A 20,375-nucleotide genomic window follows, 5' to 3' on the forward strand; every position below is an offset into this window, starting at 1 on the left:
CAGGCTCTACTCATCAAACACATTCAAGCAAACTAGCATTCCCTTGCTATGTTCTCCTCTCTTCTCACTACTTTCTTTTTATTTTTTCTTTTCTTTTCTTCTCTTTTCTTTTTCCTTTTCTCTTCTTCCTTTCTTTCTAATGTATTTTCTCTTTTCTCCCTTCCTACCCCTTCCATATACCTTCCCCTTTCCCCCCTTTGGAAATCCAACTATCCCTTCACCCCTCAATCCCATCCAGACCTCCCACCATATTAAAACTCTTCACCCTCAGTCCTTAATCTATTAGGCATCAAGATTGACCTCCTACCCCAATGAATCAGTACCCAGCACCCAAGCGAAGGGACACCCAGTCAAACCCATACCTCGTCCCCTGCAAGAAAAGGCAGCCAACTCCCCTGCGAACTCATGCTGCGCGGCCCTCCCTACCAACTCCCCCTAACGTGGACTGTTACTTGAAACCGGACTTAGTTCCAAAAGTATCCCCAATGCAAGAACTCTTCCAAGACCTCCCTGCCGCAAATCTTTTGCCAATCTGAAGAAGGTCAGGGGGTGTGATGGAAAGGTGCCTGGGAACCCACACACCACAAGAAAAACCCAAAAGACAATGGGAAAATCAGTACTTCCAACATAAGTATAAGACCTGTATTACACCACCTCTTTACCTGCTTTTCCCCAAATGTAAGGTAGTCTTTTGCATCACTTTGATCCTTTAAATACTTTGTTAATTCACTTTTTAAAAAAAAAAAAAAAAGTCTATTCTACATATACATATGTGAGCACATACATTTTTATTCCTATTTTTATCTTTTTTGGGTGTGTGACCTGTTTCTGTTTTCCTCTCTGTCCACTCCCAAATGCACCAACAATATAATGTAGCACCATTTCTCCCTGCAAAGGCACACTAAAAAAAGGGGAAATCTTACATATAAAAAAGAGCTCTTATCTACTAGGGATAGGAACTCATAGTTGTTTACAATACAGGGATATCTCCTACCTTGAAAATATGTTATGTGGACTCAACTTAGACCTCAGGTGATTAGACACCATCCATCCAGCCTTGAACCCTGGATCCCAGACATAGAAACGGCACAGTTCTTCACACCAGCTGCAGGAACAAATCCCATCCAGGACAGCCTTAATACTGCTGGGTCACCAACAAGTGCCAGCTCTAATATGATATCCTGACAACGAGGAAAATGGAAACAACTTGACTTAAGAGCAGGTTATCCTACCTTACCAGCTAACAATAAGACAAAATCAGAAGACTTGTCACCCTTTGGTAGGTCCAAAAGCCAAGATCGCGATTTACAGATGACTGGCTGCTAGAACCATGACCAAACTGTATATATCTTGGGACCAATAAAAAAGCCCTAGTCTAGGGTTTGAACTATGACCTGCACAATAACCATGGTCCCCAGTTCCAAAGGTCTGGCAGAGACAATTGCAACGGAATGGGGCTTCTGGAAACACAAAGAAAGACGCTATCCTAGGTGCCATCCTAGGTTCAGTGCAAAGACCAAGACCACTAACCACAGAAGATGGATTAAAATGACACTGAGGAAACAGAACTTCTAGAACCACAAAGACTGACTTCATCATAAGTTCCACTCCTGGACCTGTGCAGATACTAAGATCTCTAGATACAGAGGTCTGATTTTATCACCCAGGATGGAGCAGAAGTCTTCCAAATACCACAAAAGCACCACCGGGAGAGTAAATGATCCTGAACAGAGTCTATAGTTAATCCCATGACAATATACTCCAAGGGTGGAGAAACCCCATATCTCTTAGGCCAAATGAATTCCTTTTCAAATGACCCCAATATATACTGTGCCAGGGCAGGAGGGGAAAAAAGCAAAAAACACAAAACATTGTTTATTTTTTATATATTATTTTTTTATCTTCATTTAGTATCATTATTTTTTATTTACCTATTTTTGGTTGATTTCTTTGTTTTGGTGTGGTTATTGAAGTTGTTGTCCCCATTTATACTTATTTTTTTTCTCTTCTTTTCTTTCTTTATGTGCTCTGCCATGTTTCTTATCTCAAGACCATGGCTTTTTTTTTTTTTTTTTTTGTGGTGCTTATCGTTATTGTTGGAGTCCTCACTGGATATTTGACACTTTCTTTTGTACTGGTGGAGTGTTTCACCTTCTTTTTCTCCTTCGTCTCTCAAACCAATGATGAGAGCCTCTAGAAGGATTCTGCCCATTTTCGGCGTATTAGACTTTTACCCTAGTTTATTACTTTTCTCTTCTTCAAACCAAACCATGTAACTTGAACTAACTAGTCCTGCCTCCCAGTTAGAGGGGGAAATAAGGGTGGCACCAAGACCAAACAGGTGCAAGACTACTAAGTAGTAGGCTAGGTACAGAGAGGACCACATATTCTAGCAGCCCCGGAGGTGAGGGAAGAGGATATTGGGAGGTAGGACAAAAACGGAGGTGTAGAGAGGACAAATTGGTGATGGGAATCCCCCCTGATTTTATGTAAATATGTACCTAAAATATTATTGTCAACAATATGTAAGCCACTATGATCAAAATAAAAATTATATTAAAAAAAAAAAAAGAAAACAACCTGTTGATTTTCCGGTCCTATGGACTTCAAATACCACTCTGATGAACAGACTCTGGAGGCAAAATCCCTCCTATTCATTCTAAGCTGTTAGGAATGCCTTGTAAAGCCCAATTTGAGGCCAATTTCTCAAAGAAATCACAGATACTTCAGAGCCAAAGTCAAACATTTCTTCAAACTTCTTTTTTTTTTGGTTTTTGGGTCACACCTGCTCAGGGGTTCCTCCTGGCTCTACACTCAGAAATCACTCCTGGCAGGCTCGGGGGACCATATGGGATGCTGGGATTCGAACCACCAATCTTCTGCATGCAAGGCAAATGCCCTACCTCCATGCTATTTCTCCGGCCCCTTCTTCAAACTTCTTGCCCTGAGTTTTAAGAGTTAACATTGGATTTCCTCTTTAAGCTTAGAAATAAAAGCTATAAATATATTATAATGGAGGAGCTTCAAAGTTTGTACTCGTGAAACCCCCTTCCCTGATGCATTCTAACTTGCCAGGCATAACATAAGGAAGTAATAAAATTTGAGCTATGTTTTCACCTTTTATAAAAGTCCAAACTGGGACTTGAGTGATCGCACAGAAGTAAGGTGTTTCCCTTGCATTCTGTCAACCCAGGACAGACCCAGGTTCGATCTCCAGCATCCCATATGGTCCAAAAGCCTGCCAGGAGTGATTTCTGAGTGCAGAGCCAGGAGTATGCCCTCAACACAGCTGGGTATGGCCCAAAAAAAATAAATAAATAAATAAAAATAAAATAAAATAAAATAAAAGTCCAAACTGCAGGTAAGGAAACAAGAACTATTATTTCTCTGACATGGTGAGAATCTCTAATTCCCAGGTGAACAATTCCTTTGAGCATTAAACTTCTTCTTCCTAAAATCATCCCTAAAGTCCCTGGTAGCATTGGCCCTGTTATGTAAGGGCATTGAGCTAGGATTATAGTTAAATCTTCAGGGCATGGTATATCAAGACTACAGCTTCCTGAAAGTGAACTTAATCTGCAGAGTTCTCTTGGTCTCGGCTAGGAAGCTGAATGAACTATTAATGAAAAAGTTCCCTGATTTTGAGGAGCCAGGCATTGGTCCCTGACCCAGTTTCCCGAGACAAGTTGATTAAATCTTGGTTTCAAGAGGGCAGATCCTTGAACCAGTACAAAAAGGGGGTGTGTCCTGCAGTGTTTTCATATAGACCCCATTTTGCCACATTAAAGCATCTGACCTGAACTCATGAGATTAGTTTGGGACCCCTCCCCCAGTTGCCGGGGAGATGGCAAGGAGGTGAAAGACAGTCTCTCACCCAATGAAATCCCCTGCCACACCTAGGGCAAAGTCCAGGCGGCTTCCTTGAGTGAAAGCCACAGATCTGATTTCCCGGAGTTTGCATTTGAATAGCATTTGTTGTTAAAGGTGCAGCAGTGGGGGCCGGGGCAGAGAGAGATCATTGTAAATTCCAGCATTTCTACAAGCATGCAGAAATCCCATGACATCTTTTTTCTCCCTAATTGGATGCAATATAGCCTAACAATATTCACTGGCATTATCAAAGACTAAGATTTTCGTCAGGAGTTTTTGAACTTCCATGTCTTTAATCTGACTTTTAATCATGTCTGTCAATTTCCCCCAGAAAAATCTGCATATGACTCCATAGCTCCCTGAAAAATCTTTGTATAACTACCCTGTACTCAGTTGTTTTTGTTTTTGTTTTGTTTTTTGGGGCCACACCCAGTGATGCTCACAGGTTACTCCTGGCTAAGCACTCAGACATCGCTCCTGGCTTGGGGACCATATGAGACGCCAGGGGGTAGGAACTGCTGTCCATCCTAGATTAGCCACATGCAAGGCAAACACCCTACCACTTGCGCCACTACTCCAGCCCCTGTACTCAGTTTCTTTTTCTTTTTCCTTCTTTTTTTTTTTTTTTTTTTTTTGTACTCAGTTTCTGAGTCAATTTTTCCCAAGCCTTCAAAGCAAGTTCCCTGACAAGTTTCAAAACACCACGGGATAGTCTTGCCCGCTTATTTATTTCTGTAAATTCCCCTTATTCTATCAGCATCTCATAAAACAACATGACTCCTACAACCATCCTTCCAGAGTGATCTAGGCTATTGATTTTACTTTCAGGGCCTTCAGACAACCATATTTTCCACGGTAAATATTGAGAAGTGCTCAAACAGGCTTTTGCTACAGTGTTGAAATCCTGGTGGGTCCAACACTCCAGGTTTGAAGGAATTCAACAACAACAACAACAACAACAGAGAAAGAGAACCATATTCCAGGTACACTTTCTTAAATTGACCAAGATAATCCATATTTAAACCCTCATAAACTAAAGTTTGATTGTTTTCCTAATGGGGGAATTTGTTTCTGATTCAGTATTAGTGCCAATTTCCCTAAGAACTAACCATTGTAGTTGATTGTTTTCCTAATAGGGAATATTTATTTCCAGTTCTGTAGTAACGCCAATCTCCCTGATAATTAGCCATTGCAGGGAAAGCAGGTTCATGCCACATTCTCTAAAGAGCTGTGATGGGGAGGGTGAGAATCTTACAGATCTGCCTTCTGATTCAGCTTCTTTTGCGGCTATTTTAATATGATTTTTTAGAATACGATTCGCTTTGTAAGCAGATATCATCCGGTGAAACAACTAGAGGCTCCTCTGGCCTAGCACCAGTAGTGGGCGGCAGAACAGCAACCTCAGGGCTTTTGGCTTGGCCACGTGTGATCACTGGATATGCCTTTCTAATTTTTGGCTTTACAGGCCTTTTAGAAACATTAGAAAGTGCTTCAGAAACTTTTAGTGCAAATGAGAGCATTCAGCCCACATTTTTCGCATCTCACAATACATACGAACTAAAAGAAAAAAAAAAAAACACTACCAGAGTCATCAATGTATAAATTACATCAGGATGTTTTATCTTATCTGTTGGAATAAAGAAGGTAGTAAATTTTGTTTGTTTGTTTTTGGTTTTGGGTCACACCAGGCGGTGCTCAGGGATTACTCCTGGCTCTTTGCTCAAAAATCACTCCTGGCAGGCATGGGGGATCATATGGGATGCCGAGATTCAAACCACCGTCCATCCTGGATCAGCTGCGTGCAAGGCAAACGCCCTACCACTGTGCTATCTTTCCAACCCCCAAGAAAGTAACAATTTGCGTAAGGAAAAGCCAGGGACTCCAACCAAAACCAAGCCATTGTCACAAGTTTAAAAACCCAGGCCAGTGAAATCCACTTAAGAAATCATGGAATTAACATCATTAGTCATTGGCTGGATCACTGCTTCAAGCACCATCTGAGAAGGAAGACTCAGGCTCCAAAAACCATGACCTGGAGAGACAGCAAATCTGGAGGCAAATTCGATGCAGGAAATAATCCAGGGGATAATCACAGGGGATAAAAACAGGGTCAGGAACTCCAACAAGCCTTCCACTACTAAGTGGCAGGCTTAGTGGAGGAAGACCAGAGAGCATACTAGAGCTTGCCTGAGACCTGGGCTTTTTATTAGCAAGAACCAGACCACATCCTGCAACAGAGAACGAATACTGAATAAAGTGGAACCCAGTAATCCAACATCAGATCACACCCTGTGGTGGAGAACAAATGCTGAGTAAGGTGGAACCCAGTAATCCAACACACTCCCACAGCCCAAACTGAGAGCACCCCTGAACTGCAAACTGCAAACTGCTATATCCTTGCAGGGTGCCCTGGCCACAGAGTCTGTGCAGCAGTAAGGAGGGAGCCTATACACACACACACACACACACACACACACACACACACAAACACACACACACACACACACACACACAGTGGACAAACCTCAGCTTTGTTGATGACTTCAGGGAAATAGAAACCTCTACAATTGCTCTGAGCAGAAACAGCCTTGACTTAGTAATTAAGTGTCTAGTCACAGCAACCAGAGAGTAGGTAACCTGTGTGTCACATAGCATTTGGTTATACTGCTGAGAGCTCCCCAGAGAGGAAGGAGAGGCCCTGGGCTGACCTACAGGCAGGAGGGCAAGGCCGTGGGCAGACCACAGCTGATCCTACTGTCCAAGAAGGGGAAGAAAATACCCAGTCACCTGAGACCCCAAACCCACTCCATCTTCAGTCCAGCAGTTTCTCTCCCTTCACAACCTGCGGAAGCCTGGTCCCCTCTCAGTTTGGTGAGATATACCTCCACCTGGGAAGACTATCCTAGCCCAGACTCACAGCCTCCATCACCCACCCACCAGCACCTGCACAACTGACCCTCACACTCGTCAGGGGGCAGCCATAAGGCCTGGTGACAAGCAGCACCCACGGTGCCCTGGAATGGGGCGGGGAGTAGATCTGTCTGGCAAACTCAGCCACATACAGGGAAAGACCCAACTGGTGTGACGAGTCCAAGATCTTGACCTACTTGTAAACTCTGAGATTGGGCATTACTCCTGTGTCCTCACTCGGTGTGGCTGGGCATCTCTCACTGTCCGTCACCCAGTGTCCCTCCCTGAGCATCACTGGGTATCTCTCACGGGTGGAGTTGGCAAGCTGGGCTGCCTGACCCTTCTCAGGGCCTGTTTGTAGAAGCTGCTCCTTCCCTGATGAAGGGCGAGAACAGCCTATCCAGGTGCCCTGCTCACCCCACAGCTTGTCCCAGGCTTAGACTCTCCAGGAGGCTCAGTTTTCACAGCCTCTAATCCCTTAATCCTCACCTGGGCCAGTATGTGCCCAGTGGAGGTGACATCACCTCACCTCGTCTTCCCTCCCTGTCCAAGTGTCCACGTTTACCCCTCCACACTCTCGGCGCACAAGGCCTGTGCTCGGGCCTGCATGTGAGCAGAAAAGCAGACACAGTCTCGGCTCCTCACAGGTCTCCCAGCAGCTGCCCACCCAGGGTCCTGACTCCTGACAACCAGGTCACCAGGGTCACGGGCCAAAGGCAGCTGAGTGATCCACAGAGGCAGCGTCCACTCAGCAGAGGGTGCTGCAGCCCCAGGAAGAATCAGGATCCCCATATGCTCAAAGTCTGTGTCAGCCACCAAGCACTGGACACAGGCTTGCTCTCGTGTGATATAGGAGTAGGTGACCAAAGATACTTGGGGACCCTATTCAGGAGAGTTCTAGCAGCCTGGGTGGGACCTGGCAATCCTATAGGCTCCGCAAGCAAGGCCTATGCCTTGCTGTGTGGAATATAGCAAAGGCGGCAGAGAGGGGCAGAACAGTCACTTCCCAGGACCTGAGCTGGCGGTCTGTATCAAGCAGCCAGAGAAGAAAGGTCCCACAGGTTGCCCAACCCTCAGGGAACCTGAAGACACCACAGCCCATCCCCCACCCCACCCCCGGCCCGTCCTGTCTGCCTGCCGAGGGCCAATGGCATGTTCCTGTCTGGTTGGGGTTCTTGGGCAATGCAGTTCACTGGACACATAGCACATCCCCAGAGCAAGGCCTGACCATACCACTGCCACCACTGTCACAAGAGCAGCCTCTTCTCCAGAACTCTTTCCTGAAACTAGCACCCAGTGCTCCACTTCAGTTTCAGAGGTGGGGACCCAAGTCAAAGCTGGGAGTTAAGGCTGAGCCCCGCTAAAAGGGTTTCTTGTCCCCCAGGGCCAGAAGCAGGAGTGGGCACAAGGACACCAGACACTCACATTGTACAGGATGTCGGTCCAGCCCTCCATGGTTATGCACTGGAACACCGTCAGGATGGCAAACAGGATGTTGTCGAAGTTGGTGATGCCAAAGTTGGGTCCCCGCCAGTACTCACGGCACTCGGTATCACCCTCACATTGCCGGGCAGGTGCCTCCCTGCCACAGGGGAAGTCTCCCACTGGCTCTATGATCTCTGGTCCTGCAACAGAATGAGGCACATACATCATTGTAGCATTCTGTAGCACCCTTTAGCAGAGAAGATTAGGCCAGACAGATGGACACCCACTCAGCTCACTGCCCCAGGAACAATTGCTCACCGTGGTCCTCCAATCGCCTCTGCTCTCCACCACTCTCTTGACCCTCTTCCTCTCTCCAGAAGCTGCCCATCACCTGGTGATCATCTGTCCACTCTCTCATCTTGTACCCAGAACAGTGAACCTGCCCTACAGTGTTTTCTCCTGTTGCACTCTAACTACTCATGCTCATGAGGACCCAGGAGTCCATTAGCAAAGAACCCAGAGCCCAGACACATGTCCAGAGCAGGGTACAACCTCACAGTTCTTACCAAAGCTGCCAGGGCAGCACCAGAATCTGGTGCTGAAGGAGCAAGGGGTCCAACAGCACCATGCATCTCCTTGCTCATGCACCAATAACAGAACAATCTCAGGAAGCAAATGACAACAAGGAGCCCCTCTCAGTCAGCTAATGCTAGGAGGGAAGCAGGTGCTCCAGGCTGGGAAGAACTGACCACATACTTGTTCCTGTCCCTGCAAACATGGTGCCCACTGACCCCCAGGGGAGCCTGGGCATTGCCACAGTTTGTGCACAATTGCCCACCATCGTCAGCCAGGCTGACCATGTTCCTGTCCTTGAAACTGTCACTGCTCTGCTTGTCCAGCCTGGCCACACCACCACCATACAAGGGCCTTTGCTTTGTTCTTGCATCAAAAGAAAGAAATTCCTGGAGATTCACAAAGAAGGAAAATGCATTCAGGAAATATTTGCTCCCTTTCAGCAGCAAATGATCTACATTTTCCTAAAAAGTATTTTCTGCATATACTGAGGTTTGCTCCTTGTGTGTATTCATAGCTCAAGCCATATTTTCCTCCACAGACACTCAGAAGGAATTCCATCAGCCCAGAGGCCTTTCCATGAGACAAACCCGGATGTGCACCAGCATCTCCTTCTCACTCTCCAGCCTCATCCCTGCACAATTATCTTCCCCTTGCTCTCCACCTTCAACCCTGCACCAGCATCTCCCTCCTCATTCCCACCCTCACCTCTGTACCCATGCATCTTCCGCCTTATTCCTGAACCCAGCATTTTCCCCTCAGTCTCCCCCTCACCCCTTCACCCATGCGTCTTCCCCTCACTCTCCACCCTTACCCCTGCACCCAGTATCTTCCTCTCACTCCCAACCCTTACCTGTCCACCAGCCCCTAAGATGCATTAGCATCTTTCTTTCTAACTTATCCAGCTAATTATCCCTTTGGCAGCCAGGGAAGCACTTCCAGATACAGCCCCTAAGAGCTCTATTCTACTTCCTTCCCCAGTACTTGACATTCAGTGCTTCATTTCCTGCCTGCATGCCAGCTAAAACATCATCAACCTCATTTCTCTGTAATGGAAGACCTAGGGCCCATGTCGTACAAAGTGAACTGGCCATTTCTGAACCCACAGCAGCTGCCTGGCTCACCTGTGCTATTGGGGAAACAGGCTTTGTGGAACTTGCCCATGTAGAACTCCAAGCCAATGATGGCGAACATAAGGATGGCGAAGAAGAGAAGCAGGCCAATCTGTAGCAGTGGAACCATGGCCTTCATGATGGACTTGAGCACCACCTGCAGACCTGGGCAAGAGCAGCAAAGCAGGTGGGTCAGGGGCGGGTCATTGGCAGGTGGGCAGGTCAGGGCTAGTGGGCAGGTCAGGAGAAGGTGGGCAGATTCAGAGCAGATAGATCTGAAGCGGATATATAGGTCCGGGATTAGTGGGCTGTTCAGGGTTAGGATAGGGGCAGAGGACAGAGAGGGTAGAGCTGCAAGTCTGCAAGACTGAGACACTGGGCACTGAGGCCCCTGGAGCCAGAGCCCTCAGATAGGGAGAGGAAGAAGTGGTAGCAGGGCTGAGAACCACATGGTAGGACTGCAGGGACAGGGCTGAGCCTGGGCCCACATAAAAGGAAGTTCTGGGCCAAGGTGCAGAATCCAAGTCCACATCTGAGTTGACAGTGCGGGTTAGACAAGTGATGGCCTAAAGGGAAAGGTGCCTGGGCCATCCTGAGGTTTGCAGGGGACCCTGGAGTACCTAGAGGCCCTGGACTGGGCCTGTGACCCTGAGGACATAGGTAGGCACTTAACACAGGCCTGAACATGAAGCAGAGTTACCAGACATCCTCTCTGAACTTGGAGTCTGCCCAGCGTACTGAAAGAGCCCTTGTCTAAGCTTACACAGTGAAGGGACAGGCAGAGACACTGCCCAGGACCTGTTTACTCACCCACTGCCAGACAGCTCATTTGGGGCCGGCCCTGTGTGTGTCACCAACCCACACAGACACAGGGAGCCCAAATCAGGGTACCCTGGGCAGCCTCTGCCCACCACTGAATTAATCTGTCAGAAACTGAGTTTTTTGTTTGTATGTTTATTTGTTTTGTTTTTGGGCAACACCTGGTGGTGCTCAGGTGTTATTCCTAGCTCTGAGCTCAGAAATCACTCATGGCAAGGCTGGGGAGACTATATGTGATGCCTGGGATTAAACCAGGTCGGCTTCATGCAAAGCAAGTGCCCTCCCTACTGTGTTTTCACTCCGGAGGGCCCCATTCGAAGCCCTTTAGCCCCAGAAAAAGCAGCCAAGGGCCAGAAGTCCTGCAAAGGGTGAAGCAGGCAGATGCAAAAGGAGGGCTGTGCTCTGAGAGAGGCTCTCCTCCATTCTCCGAATTACCCACAGGTGGAGGGGCTTGGGATCTGCTGTGCCCACAGCCTGAGGAAGGGAGCAGTCAGCTGTGCACACTCACTTGGAATCCCAGACACGAGCTTCAGGGGCCGGAGCACGCGCACAGCCCGCAGAGTCCGCAGGTCGAAGTCTGTGCCCGCAGTGGCCAGGATCCTAGCAGGAGCAAAGCACATGAGAAAAAGTCCAGCTCTCCCCACCTGGGTCCCGGAACCTCTCTGTGCCTCTAGCATGCCTCCCCCAAGCACTGAGCCAACACCTTGGGCAGGCAAACAGGGGAGCAGGAGCCAGTGCAGATGCCTCCTCCCCGGAGACACAGTGTGACAGGTGGGAGGCCCAAGGAGTCACTACTCCTGGTATGCCTGAGCTCTGCTGTTGAGACAGCCCCAGCCCCAGAGGTCCCAACTGCCCTCCACAATGCTCGGAGCATCTGGTGTGTGGGAAAGCTGAGACGGGTCTCCTGAGACAAAGCATACCAAGTTCACTCCCAGCACTACCCTCTGCCAGGAACAGCCATGAGGCCACCCCACATGCTTCCATGCCAGGACCACATGCAACTGCTCCAGGGTGCCACGACCAAGCGTATGCAAGTACCACATTCCTGTGCCCAATGCCTGATGCACTGCAGCCAGGAACAGCCCTGACTGTGGTGACAACAACAATAAAGGGCAGGGAAGGCAGTTGGGTGTGAAAAGACACCTCAGAAGACTCCAGAAAACCAACACAATTGGTTCCATCGGCCTAAAACCATACTCCACTCCTGGTCTAAAATCAAAACAGTATGACCTTGATGAATGCAGGCCAATGGAACAAAACAGAAACGATACCACATATGTCTGGTCAATCAATTCATGTAAAAGGAGGTGAGAGCACACGACAGAGAAGCACCATCTCTCCATCAGACAGTATCTGGGAACACCAATGGTCTCGTGTAGCAGAAATAAACTGTACCACATACAAAAATGAACTCAAAATGAATAAAACTTGAACCCAGAAAACTAGGAGAAGCTCCAGAGTACAGTAAGTAGGAGAGAAACTGAATGGAGGAGGAGGTCAGATGTAAAATAATGGGAACTCAGGTGCATTGGGGGGTTAAAAAGGACAGAACTAAATGTCCAAACTATGGAGTCAACAATAATGAAATTATGAGACCGAAACTTTCACAACCAAACTTCTGGGCTGAGAGATGGTGGCATGAATGGACTCTGGGGAAATGGATGGAGGGAAGTTGACACTAGTGGTGGAATTGGTGCTGAAATTTTGTATGTCTAAAGCTCAACTATAAATAACTTTTTAAGTCACAATGTTTAGATTTTAAATGTGTTTAATTAATTTAAAAAAACTATAAGAGAGCAAAGATAATGACTAGTGTTTCTGACCTTCACAAGGCAATAAAGCAAAAGATAAACAAGTAAGAAGTACTACAGGAAAATAAAAAGACACCTTCTGAACAGGAGAAAAATATCCAGGGATCATATTATATAAAAGGCCAGAGAGATGGGACAGTGGGAAAAGCTCTCACTTTATATGCAGCTGGTCTAAATTCCATTTCCAGAACTACAAATGGCCCCCTGAGCACAGAGCCAGGAGTAAGCCACCAGGTGAAGTCCCAAAACAAAGGCTAATATCCAGATTATATAATAACTCATACAGTTTAGATTTTAAAAGGCAAACAAATTAGTTGTTTTCCCCATAGCTGTACAGATGCCAAGACCATCATGAGCAGGGGCCAACCTCACTCTCCAGAGAAACAGGCTCAGCCCAGAGGCGACACCTCTCAGGTACACAAAAAGAGGCTCCACTTGGGTGAAGGGAGGGGTCCAGCAGAAGGACTCAGTGCACAGGACAGCAGACAAAACTTCCGCAGAAAAGCAGCAGCACAGCCCATAATATGGTCCCCTGAGCCCTGCCAGTGGTGACCCCAAGTCAGAGCCAAAGAAAGCCCTGAGCACCACAGGGCGTGGCCCCAACAAACAAAAGAAGCACTAAATGGAAAGATCTCTGCACCCCACATCCATTCCACACCCTGCAAAGGAGCCGAAACACAGTGACAACCCATAGTCCAGGGTTGGACAAGACCCCTAAGAACACAACACCCCTCGGTCCCTCAGAAACATAGCAGCCGGCAATCCCTCAGGCAGAAGACACAGGGAGGCTATGGACCCTCAAAACATGCACCCTCAGACACACAGCAGCCTACAATCCCTCAGAGGACACACACCCTCAGGCACACGGCAGCCTACAGTCCCTCAGAGGACACACACCCTCAGGCACATGGCAGCTTACTGTCCCTCAGAGGACACACACCCTCAGGCACACAGCAGCCCACAGTACCTCAGAGACAGGGCATCCTATGATCCCTCAAGATTTGCCCCTTAGGAACACAAGTCCACAGACCCTTAAACACATGGCAGCCTAAGGTCCCTCAGGACATGCCCCTCAGAATCAAGATAGCCCATTGTCCCTCAGAAAAATGGCAGCCCACTGTCCCTCAAACACAAGACAGCCTACAGTCCCTAATATACACACGGTCCCTCAGGAAATATCCTCTCAGATACAAGTCAGCCCATAGTCTCTCAGACATAAGGCAGCCCTCAGATCACAACAGCTCATGGTCCCTCAAGAATACGGCAGCCTCTGGTCTCTCAGTATATGCCTTTTCAGGCACACAGCAGCTCACAGTCCCTGAGCACATGCCTCCTCAGACACACAGCAGCCAACAGTCCCTCAGGACATGGCTCATCAGACACAGAACAACCCATTGTCCCTCAGATACATGGCAGCCCATGGTCCCCACAGGACATGGCAGCCCACTGTCCCTCAACACACAACAGCACACTGTCCCTCAGACACATGGCAGCCCACAGCCCCTCGAGAAATGCCCCCCCCGCAACAATGGTGGTGGAAAAATTGCACTGGTGAAGGTGTGCATTTTATGACTGAAACCCAATTATAAACATGTTTGTAACCATAGTGCTTAAGTAAAGAAAAAAATTTAAAATAAAGTTTAGGGGCCAGAGCAATAGCACAGTGGTAGGGCGTTTGCTTTGCACATAGAAGATCCAGGACCGGGCCCGGAGAGATAGCACAGCGGCATTTGCCTTGCAAGCAGCCGATCCAGGACCAAAGGTGGTTGGTTCGAATCCCGGTGTCCCATATGGTCCCCTGTGCCTGCCAGGAGCTATTTCTGAGCAGACAGCCAGGAGTAACCCCTGAGCAACGCCAGGTGTGGCCCAAAAACCCAAAAAAAAAAAAAAAAAAAAAAAAGGAAGATCCAGGACCAACCTTGGTTTGATCCCCAGAGTCCCATATGGTCCCCCAAGCCAGGAGTGATTTCTGAGCACAGGAGTAATTCCTGAGCATCACAGGGTGTGGCCCAAAAAGCAAAATAAAATAAAATAAAAATAAAAAATAAAGTTTAGGCTGTTTTAAAAAAAATAAAAAAGAAATTTTCCCCCCCTCAGACACATGGCAGCCCACAGTCCTCAGGACTTGCCCCCTCAAATACAGAATAGCTATTGTCCCTCTGATGCATGGCAGCCCATACTTCCTCAAGCACACAGAAGCCCATTCCCATCAGATACACAGTCCATCAGACTTTACCCCCTCAGACACATGGCAACTCACTTATCTCAGGCATAGAGAAGCCCACAGTGACTCAGACACACAGCAGCCCACTGTCCCTCTATTCACTGTAACCCACTGTCCCTCAGACACAAGATTCCTATCGTCCCTCAGACACAGGGCAGCCCACAGTCTCTCAGGATATGCCCCTCAGGCACACAGCAGTTCACGGTATGTCAGGACATGCATTCTCAAACACCTGTGGTAATGCTGCTTAGCAGCCAAGAGACCAAGCCCCCCCGCCCCAGCAGCACCACATGGCAACAGTGACATGTCACGGATGAATGGAAGCCCAAGTATGTTTGTGAGGCACCTTAATTAGAAGTGTTATGGTACAAAAAGTAATGTGGCAGAGAGAGATAAATCTGTGACCCCACATCTGTGGATTCTGCACAGACTGAGAAGACCCTGGGCATAATGGGTTGAGGGAAATCAAAGGAGACGGTGTGCTGTGGGGGTGACAAGGAGGCAAACGGGCCAGGCCACCAGCTTCATATCTGAGAGGCAACAGCAGGTCTTGGTCTTCCACATATAAAACATTGGTGACAATGACAGTAGAATCAAGAGACCCAAACTATAACAAGCTATATACAAAACTGCTGTTACACTAGCAGTCTAAGGGGCTAAGGATTGAGGTGTGGGATGCATGCTGGGAACTATAGTGGAAGGAGATCAATACTGGTGGTAGAAACAGCCCTAATTCATTGTCACTATGAAGTTGAAATATAATGGTGAAAAACTTGTAATTCACATTTATTTCAATAAAAAAATAAAAAAGAAAACATTAGTGACAGATGACAACAGACACAACCACAGAGCCTTGCTTCCTGCAGGAACTAATGTAGCCTCAGCATACAGGAGACAGGACCAATACTCTCCACCACATCCTCCCTTCTATGTACCCTGCAAACCTCATCTCCCCTTTCAGTCTCCTTTGTCTTCCTGGCTTCCATATGCCCAGATCTCATCCACCAGCCTGATTCCTCCACCAGCCTCACAGCATCCTCAATCCTGCCAGTGCTCAAGGTGCTGATTTCCCCAGTTTACAGCTCCCTCTAGATTGGGAACCCCTGGCTCAGGTGTCCAACTCTCCTTCCACTGGGACTTCGAGGCAAGTCCAGTCAGCGTCATCAGGTCAAGAACATGCTGCAGCCCTAATGTTCAGAGATCACATGCTGGAAACACTGAGGCGGCTCCCACATGGGGCCTATAGAGTTCATCCTGACCCTTCTCCCAGGGGGCAGTGCTACTAGCAACGGTCACTGAGGCTCAAGCCCGGGCTCTCCCAGCCTGACTCACATGGCTCACTGCCCTCCAGCTTCTCCCAGACACCGCCTACTTCTACATGGCAGTGAGAGGTCACGGCAGAATCGAAGCTACATTACCCCCAGCAAGGCATCAAGACTTCTCTTCTGATGATATCAACAAATTTGGAGGCAGAAAGAGCAGATTTGGGGCTTGGGTGAGTGGGATTATGGTTTGATATGCAGTATCCCATAGGATCCCCTGAGTATGGCCAGAAGTGATTCTGAGCATAGAACCAGGAGTAAACCCTGAGAGACGTGGCCCAAAAACAAACAACAACAACCAAAAAAAAACTATTTGAAATTAAAACTATGGAAACCATCATGTGGAGGAACAGGAAGGACAATTACAAAAAATGAACAAACCATCTACACTACAATAAACATTTTCAATGGGAAAAGAGAACAGAGGTACTTGTAAGAAGGTGCCAAACCTGCAACATGACATGCGCTGGAGGGTCCCAAGGTTGGAGGATGGAGGGAGGAAATCAGAGAGAACCGTCAGGAATAATGACTGAACACTTTCAAACCTGATAGGAGACCATGCATGGACCTATACCAGACCTATATCGTTCGACCATCAGGCTAGAGCAATAGGACATAGTCCTCCTAATATGCTGCAGACGCAGGTTTGATCCCTGGCACTGCATATGATTCCCCAAGACCACCAGGAGTGATTCTTGAATGTAGAGCCAGGAGTAATCTCTGAGAACTACCAGGTATGGCCCAAGCGCGCGCGCGCGCGCACACACACACACACACACACACACACACACACACACACACACACAATTTAAAACTTCATATCAATTTTGAAACCTATTAACAACATAAAGAATGAGTAAATATGGGGCCAGAGCAGTGGTGCAAGCAGTAGGGTGTTTGCCTTGCATAAGCTAACCTAGGATGGACCATGGTTCAATACCCCGGCATCCCATATGGTACCCCAAGCCAGGAGCAATTTCTGAGCTCAAAGCCAGGAGTAATCCCTTAGCATCACTGGGTGTGGCCCAAAAACCAAAAAAAAAGAAAAAAAAGAAAAAAGAAAAAAAAAGCATGTAAATCTTGGAGCCTGAGCAATAGCACAGCAGAAAGAGGGTATTTCCCTTGCACATGGCTACACCCATATAGTTCCAACACCCCATATAGTTCCCTGAATCTTAGAGCAGCACCAGGAATAGCCCTGCTGCTATAGTGCTGCTGGGTGTGGCCTAAAAACAAAACAAAGAACATGTATTTGGGCTACATCCAGCAGCACTTAGGGGTTACTCCTGGCTCTGTGCTCACTCCTGACAGGCTCAGGAGACCATATGAGATGTCAGGGATCAAACCAGGGTCCATCCTGAGTTGTGCAAGGTAAATAATATCACTGTGCTATCTCTCCGGCCTCAGTAAAAAAAAAATTTAAAGCACATAGCCAGGAGTAACCCCTGAGTGTTACTGGGTGTGGCCCAAAAACCAAAAAAAAAAAAAAAATTTAAAAAATTTTTTTTGGTTTTTGGGCCACACCCGGTGATGCTCAGGGTTACTCCTGGCTATGTGCTCAGAAATCGCTCCTGGCTTGGGGAGGCCGGGGGATCGAACCACAGTCTGTCCTAGTGTGTGAAAGGCAAACGCCCTACTGTTTGCGCCACACTCCAGCCCCCAGTAAAGAAATCTTTAAAAAGGAAAGAAAAAGTAAACAAACATAGAATCACTACTTGATCCCAAAATTTCCCCCAAAGAATTGAAAATTGTGTCTTAAAAATCTATTTGCCCATTTCTGCCCACAGCAGAGTCATAATAGCCAAGAGATGGAGCAGTCCCAGGGCCACCCACAGTAAAGAGATGAGCAAGCAGCCTAAAAAGAGTGGTTCTGGGTGTGCACAGCTCGTCCTTGAGGGCATGGACGAGTGAAGCCCATTGACAGAGTGAAGCCCTGAAGTCCCCACTTCTCAGGGACCCCACTTCCCAATCACAGAGGCAGAGGCAGGTGTGGTATGAAGGCCTGAGAAGGACTGAACGCTGGTGTTTAAAGCAGAAATTTCCAATGGCAAGATGGGACTCATGGAGCTGGAAAGTGGGACCAGCCACTCAGCTGTAGTGAGGGAACATTCTTTTTTTTTTTTTTGAGTGGGGGCCACACCTGGCAGCACTCAGAGATTACTCCTGGCTCTGCATTTAGAAATTGCTCCTGGCAGACTTGGGGATATTTAGGATGCTGGGGATCGAACCTGGGTTGGCCACGTGCAAGGCAAACACCTTCCCCACTATCCCATGGCTCTGGCCCCACAGGGAACATTCTTTTTTGTTTTTTGTTTGTTTGTTTGTTTGTTTGTTTGGGCCACACCTGGTGATGCTCAGGGGTGACACTCAGGCAGATGCCTTACCACTTTGCAGCACCACTCCAGCCCCTCACAGGGAACGTTCTTAACCACACTGGACACTGCAAGGTAAGAGTCCTTCCTACTTTACCATCGCTTTGATCCCTCACAATTATTTTCAATGTTTTTAAGTTAATGGGCCAAGTGATAGGATAGCACTAGGGTGTTTGTCTCATATGCACTGACCTGGGACAGACCCAGGTTCGATCTCCTTTCTGAGATTTCTGAGTTCGATCTCGATTTCTGAGAGCAGCCAGGAATAACCCCTGAGCACTACCAGATGTAGCCCAAAAACAAACAAAAAAATTTTTTGTTTGTTTGTTTTGGTTACACTCGGCAGCACTCAGGGGTTACTTCTGGCTTTATGCTCAGAAATCGCTCCTGGCAGGTTCGGGGGACCATATGGGATGCCAGGATTCGAACCACTGACCTTCTGCATGAAAGGCAAATGCCGTATCTCCATGCTATCTCTCCGGCCCCACAAAATGTTTTTAAGTTGAACTAAACCACAAACAATACCATTGCAAAAAGGATATTTGAGGTGCATGTACTAAAACAGGGCTGCTTTTCAGAATAAAATAAAGACTGCCTATAAATTCACAGGAAAAAATAGAAATAATCCATCACTAAAACCGGCAAGTTACCAAGAAGAAGAAGTCCCTCAGCTGCTGGCAATAGGCAAACTAAAACTGAACGCAGGAGCCGACAGCCTGTGCCCAGCTCTTAAGAGACCTGAGCAGTGACAGAAAGAGAGGGTCGCTCTGTGAACCTGGGGCAGCTCCCAGAAACCCCCGTAGAGTGTGCACACAGAGGCTTTTGTTGTCTGTGCCATGGGCTCCCCACCCACCAGCCAGAGAACCCCATCTTCAGCAGAACATTCCTGGGGATGCCCTTACCTGTGTCCCAGGAAGGAATGAAGAAAGGGATCAGGCCCAAAGGGGGCAGCCCTGCCCAGAGATCATGTGCCCTAGGCATCAGAGTCAACCAAGCAGCACCTCCCCAGTGCCGCCCTGGACAGCCCCACAGAGCCAGGTGATAACCCTGTGTCATGTCATGCCCATGTGCTGAACAGGAGCCATTGCTCAGGAATCAAGACCCTGGGCTACGCTTGTCCAACTGTCCAACCTAGAAGACAATACTTCACCAGGCAGTATGCCCAGGCCCCACCTGCAAACCTGATTTTCAAGACAAGTTTGGCCCTGCACCCCAACACTAGCAGCTGTGGCCCCTCACCCCCTCAGTTTGGGGCAGTCAATGTACAAGAGCTGACACTGGGCTTGGCTTGCTGGCATCTGGCTCATTCCTGGGACCAAGAACAAATGCCTGGGGGCCGGGCGGTGGCGCTGGAGGTAAGGTGCCTGCCTTGCCTGCGCTAGCCTAGGACGGACCGCGGTTCGATCCCCCGGCGTCCCATATGGTCCCCCAAGGAGCCAGGAGCAACTTCTGAGCGCATAGCCAGGAGTAACCCCTGAGCGTCACAGGGTGTGGCCCAAAAACAAAAACAAAACAAAAAAAAAGAACAAATGCCTGTTCCCCATCTATAAAGAGAGTGTTCCATATACCTAAAGGAATAAGACATTCCCCAGGAGAGAAAACAGGGCAGACCCTATCCATGGGGTTGAGACCAGAGGCCCAGCTAATCCACAGCTAATAAACTCTGAGTCCCAGAGAAGGGCATGAGAGAAAGCATCATTCCATTAAAACCGGGAAGATCCCAAATGTAATGAGAAATTGCAGTAGCTGCCAACACAGAAACAGATAAAGTGCTAGAATAATCTGACAAAGGCTTTGAGCAATCATGAACCAAAAAATGCTTCCACAATTAATTCTTGGAACAAAACAAAATAGAAAGTATCAGCAGAGAGATAAAAGATATAAAGAAGAAAGGGCCAGAGTAATTGCACAGTGGATTGGGATTAGTCTTACACGCG

The 20,375-nt window shown here is 47.8% G+C and overlaps 1 protein-coding gene across 1 annotated transcript in view; it reads right to left on the reverse strand.

Moving 5' to 3' along the window:
* The window catches only part of CACNA1B (calcium voltage-gated channel subunit alpha1 B), a 158,777-nt gene that overhangs the window by 108,235 nt on the left and 30,167 nt on the right, over positions 1 to 20,375 (reverse strand). Inside the window, exons 4-6 of the mRNA XM_049781970.1 lie at positions 11,218 to 11,309; positions 9,903 to 10,055; positions 8,206 to 8,405 (exon numbers count right to left, since the gene is read on the reverse strand). Of these exons, the coding sequence (XP_049637927.1) occupies positions 8,206 to 8,405; positions 9,903 to 10,055; positions 11,218 to 11,309 (445 nt within the window). The remainder of the gene's footprint in view (positions 1 to 8,205; positions 8,406 to 9,902; positions 10,056 to 11,217; positions 11,310 to 20,375) is intronic.

This window comes from Suncus etruscus, chromosome 10 (assembly GCF_024139225.1).
Source record: "Suncus etruscus isolate mSunEtr1 chromosome 10, mSunEtr1.pri.cur, whole genome shotgun sequence".
In the NCBI taxonomy this organism is placed as follows: domain Eukaryota; kingdom Metazoa; phylum Chordata; class Mammalia; order Eulipotyphla; family Soricidae; genus Suncus; species Suncus etruscus.